At 35.1% G+C, this 3,886-nt stretch overlaps 1 protein-coding gene across 1 annotated transcript; it reads right to left on the minus strand.

The window, feature by feature from the left end:
* Positions 1 to 2,180: 2,180 nt before the first annotated feature.
* LOC112140404 (GTPase IMAP family member 7-like) lies at positions 2,181 to 3,388 on the minus strand (the record flags this gene model as incomplete). Its single annotated transcript, XM_024263342.2, has 1 exon — positions 2,181 to 3,388. A coding segment is annotated over one exon (924 nt), but the record flags the coding sequence as incomplete, so codon positions are not given.
* Between the last annotated feature and the right edge of the window lie 498 nt (positions 3,389 to 3,886).

A 3,886-nucleotide genomic window follows, 5' to 3' on the forward strand; every position in this document is an offset into this window, starting at 1 on the left:
TTTTTGAACAAATTAGAAACAAGAATAATTACTAAAAGCAATTTGCAGTAATTTGCAAAGTAATTCGCATTTTGTCCTGTAAACTAAATACCATGCCAGTGAACCATAACACAATTATGACTTGAATAATGAAACTTAAATATAAATTTAAAAAAGCCTGTTTGAATATCTAGTGAGATCAGAGTTAAAGTACTAACTAAGTAAATCAACATTTGCCTTTATCTAGTCACCGTTTCTGGACTTCTGACAATTGTCACATAAAATATGTTTTCATATCTAAATAGTCTTTTCCTAAGAGAAAACTGTTCAAGGAACTTACTGTCCATGTTGGAAAGAAATATGAGCAGAAAATGCAGACGTCTTTTTGCTGGATCTTTTCTTCTCCTCTCCCGCTCTGTCTGTCTCCTAACCTCGCTACTTCTGTAACCTGTCAGACTTGTTTTTTTGAACAGGTGTGACAGCAGCTAACAACTTCCACTGTTATTGATGAAGCACCAGCTCAGTTACCCTTTATTTTACAGATAAAAATGGTCACCTGTCACATGAAGTCAAAATTTTTCTTTTCAGGGTTTTCTTTTTCTTTCATTTATACTTATTGCAGTAAAAAATACAGTTAAAGCAGTTCGACATTTTATGTATTTAAAATTAATGAATGGTTTCCTCTATCACTGTGTTGGCTCTGGGGAAAAGGGTCTTTGGTAAATACAGAAAATTGCTCTTTTTATCATTTCCAACTTACAGTGGAAAACTAAGTGATTGCAAATCATTGGAAGCAGGGTGAAGGTTGCTACAGTGCACATAACTAGCTTACATAAAATAAATGTATTTTTTTTGTAGTCAACAACAAAATATAAATCCAGCTTATGTTTTCGCCAAGAAACTGTCACAGAAATATGCCTTTAAAACATTGTTATGCACTATGATTTGTTCTGTAATCAGCCTTGACGTTTCTGACAATGGCTGTTGGATCTGTGATGAAAATATCTTACTTAAGAAGATGCTGTGCATTGTTGTGGGATTATAAAAGCTCATGAATCTTACTGCATTCATAGCTGGGTGGTGTCGTGTAACAAAACTGGAACTGACAGATCTGATTAAAGGGCTTGACANATATATATATATATATATATATATAATATTTTGTATTTTCTTTCCTTTGATATCTGTATATTTGCACATATAAACATGCACTGTTTTGCACGCACATGTATTCATTATTCAGAGTTTAAACTGTATGTAACGCACACCACAAAGATGTAAGTCGATACAGAGAGTAATTTTGTCATCAAAACATTAATATTATTTTTACCGCATTAAACTTCATTAGCATCCCATTAAAATTCAGAATTCAAACTCTTTCATGAGTTTCAAGAGTCAGAATGTGGAAGTCTCTGCTATGGCTGCGTAAAGAAAGCATTTTGAAAAGGAAGATTTGACAACAAACTAATTCAAGGAGGATAGGGAGAAGTTTATTTTCAGTTATATAAAACAAAAAATTGATTGAAAAGCTTTCCGCAATAGTCTATCCAAGAAATGCATATTATCAGATCTGTGCAATAAACCGCAGTTTTTGTTAATCTATTTAATAAATTACAATTATTAAAGTACTACAGCGTATAAAATGACCAAAAATATGAGTAATGCAGAGCAGTAGACCACATTTGGCAAGTATTTTCCTCTTTTACTTTTAAACAGATTTTTCATGTTTGTACATTTGAATGACTATGACAATCACTCAAGGCCAAGTTTTGTCTGTCCAACACGCATTTTCATTACTTCCTGCAGACACATGGCTCTCCACCCTTTATATTGCATTGCCTTTGTTTATTTTAGTAATTAGCTATTGTTTATATTCTATGATTGATTTTATTTTTCTGACAATTACCAGCATAAAGCCCATTGAAACAACGGTATTGTTTTATTGGGCTATAAAACTAAAATTGAATTAAATTATTATGCTTGATAATAATTGGTCTTATTTTGTCAGCCATTTCGGAGTCTTCATGACACCACAAACTCAGATTTCACATTAACTCAGTAGCACATGAAAACTGTGGTTTCATTCATTTATTTTTCTCATTTAAAAAGCACCTTCCACCACCAGTCAAGGAGGCCCAAAGTTCTGTACACAAGTAAACACAAGACTACTTTGTGATTTGTCATATTTTATTGAACTTTATTAACTGCATTTAACCCACAAAGAGAAATAAAACAAGGATTGTTACCATATGATTTTACATGTTGATCAAAAATGTAGCAAACAAAAGTCTTCAGCTCAGAATCTATTCATCAACCTTCCAGTTTCATATTTAATGTTCTATATTTGGATAACCATGTACAATGAACAGGTTTAATTACGTTTTCATCAATTATTGACCACACACTTTTTCTTCTGGACCTCAGCTTCTCATAATCCTGAGACGATCATGTCTTCACTCTTGCTTCTCATAACGTTTTTTGTCATCTATTCTAATCCAAGAGACTCCAATGGTTCCCCATCTCTCACAACTTTCATTACTCCACCCAAGAACATCCCCAGTAGTGTTGTTAAGCTAACTGCTGAAGTTCCCTTTATCATCTTTTCAACCACAACTTCTTTAGCCTTTTGTGAGCTTTCATCTGCTGAAAGGTTTGCCTCCTCTTTATCTATTTTTTCCTTCACTGCTTGAAGCATTTTACTGGTATAGTAGCCTCCGTTGTTTGCCTCAGCAATCTTGTCAATGGTGTTAAAGAGCTCCTTTTTTTGAGAACTGTTACTCCTGTATTCTTCTTGGTGGACATTATTCCAGTACTTGTTATCAAAGACGTGGCAGCGGCCGGAACATTTCTCCACCAGTTGATTCAGGTCTTCACTTTTTTTGACGAACTCCTCGATTGTAGTTTCTTCAGGCAGCTGGTCACCATGAGTGAAGAGCACCACTGTGAACTTTAAAGCCTCTTCCGAGAAGTATTGGGTCATTTTTTTCACAACTTCCTTCTCTTGGTCTGTGTACTTCTCCACTTTGAGAACGATGAGGAACACATGAGGACCAGGAGCACACTCAGTGATGCACCTCACAATCTCACGCTTCATCTCCTCTTCAGACCTACCAGTGTCAAAGAAGCCTGGAGTGTCCACAAATATGATCCTTCTTTGATTCAGAGACTTAGACTCTGCTTTACATTTGCTTGTTCCAGAATCTGCACTATGGTTGACTTCAAACAGCTTCTCCTCAAAGATGTTGTTTGCAAGGCTGCTCTTTCCAGCTCCAGTTTTCCCCAAGACCACAATCCTTCTCTCTGGCTCTGCAACAACAATGACACGGTTTGTTTTACAACAACTATCTAATCTGATGAAGGTAGAAAAACCTGGTTGTGTTAAAAAAAAAAAAATTAAATATCGGTGAATTGTTCAAAAGATCATCTATTTTTAAACTTGCAAAATTAAAGTTTTCAATAATCACAAATACAGTAAAAAAATGATGCTCACATTTAAGGTCAAACTGAATCATAACTATATAAAATTGAAAAAATAGCATGTTTTTTTTCTGTAAATTGAGTTATTTTTTTTTTACTTTTTTTCAAATAAGCAGACTTACCGCCCATGTTGGAGGCAAACGGCATTCGGAGCAACTCACACATTGTGGAATTTGTATCTGTGTTTTATGTGAGAGACTCCACCTGCTGAACTGGTTCCTGAGTAATTCTATTTGAAAGAAATCACAGAAGCTCACAGATCTGAACTGCCTCAACTGTGCATCAACATGAACTTCAGATACAGGGTGAAAAAAGCCAGTAGAGTTGGTAGTTGTAATTTTTTTTTACCTGCAAAGTCAGTCACAGGTCCTGGGGCTTATGATGACGCTAGGTTGGGAAGTAAGGAGGGAGAGACTGACCTGTACAGACT

Source organism: Oryzias melastigma, unplaced genomic scaffold (genome assembly GCF_002922805.2).
Source record: "Oryzias melastigma strain HK-1 unplaced genomic scaffold, ASM292280v2 sc02285, whole genome shotgun sequence".
Taxonomy (NCBI): domain Eukaryota; kingdom Metazoa; phylum Chordata; class Actinopteri; order Beloniformes; family Adrianichthyidae; genus Oryzias; species Oryzias melastigma.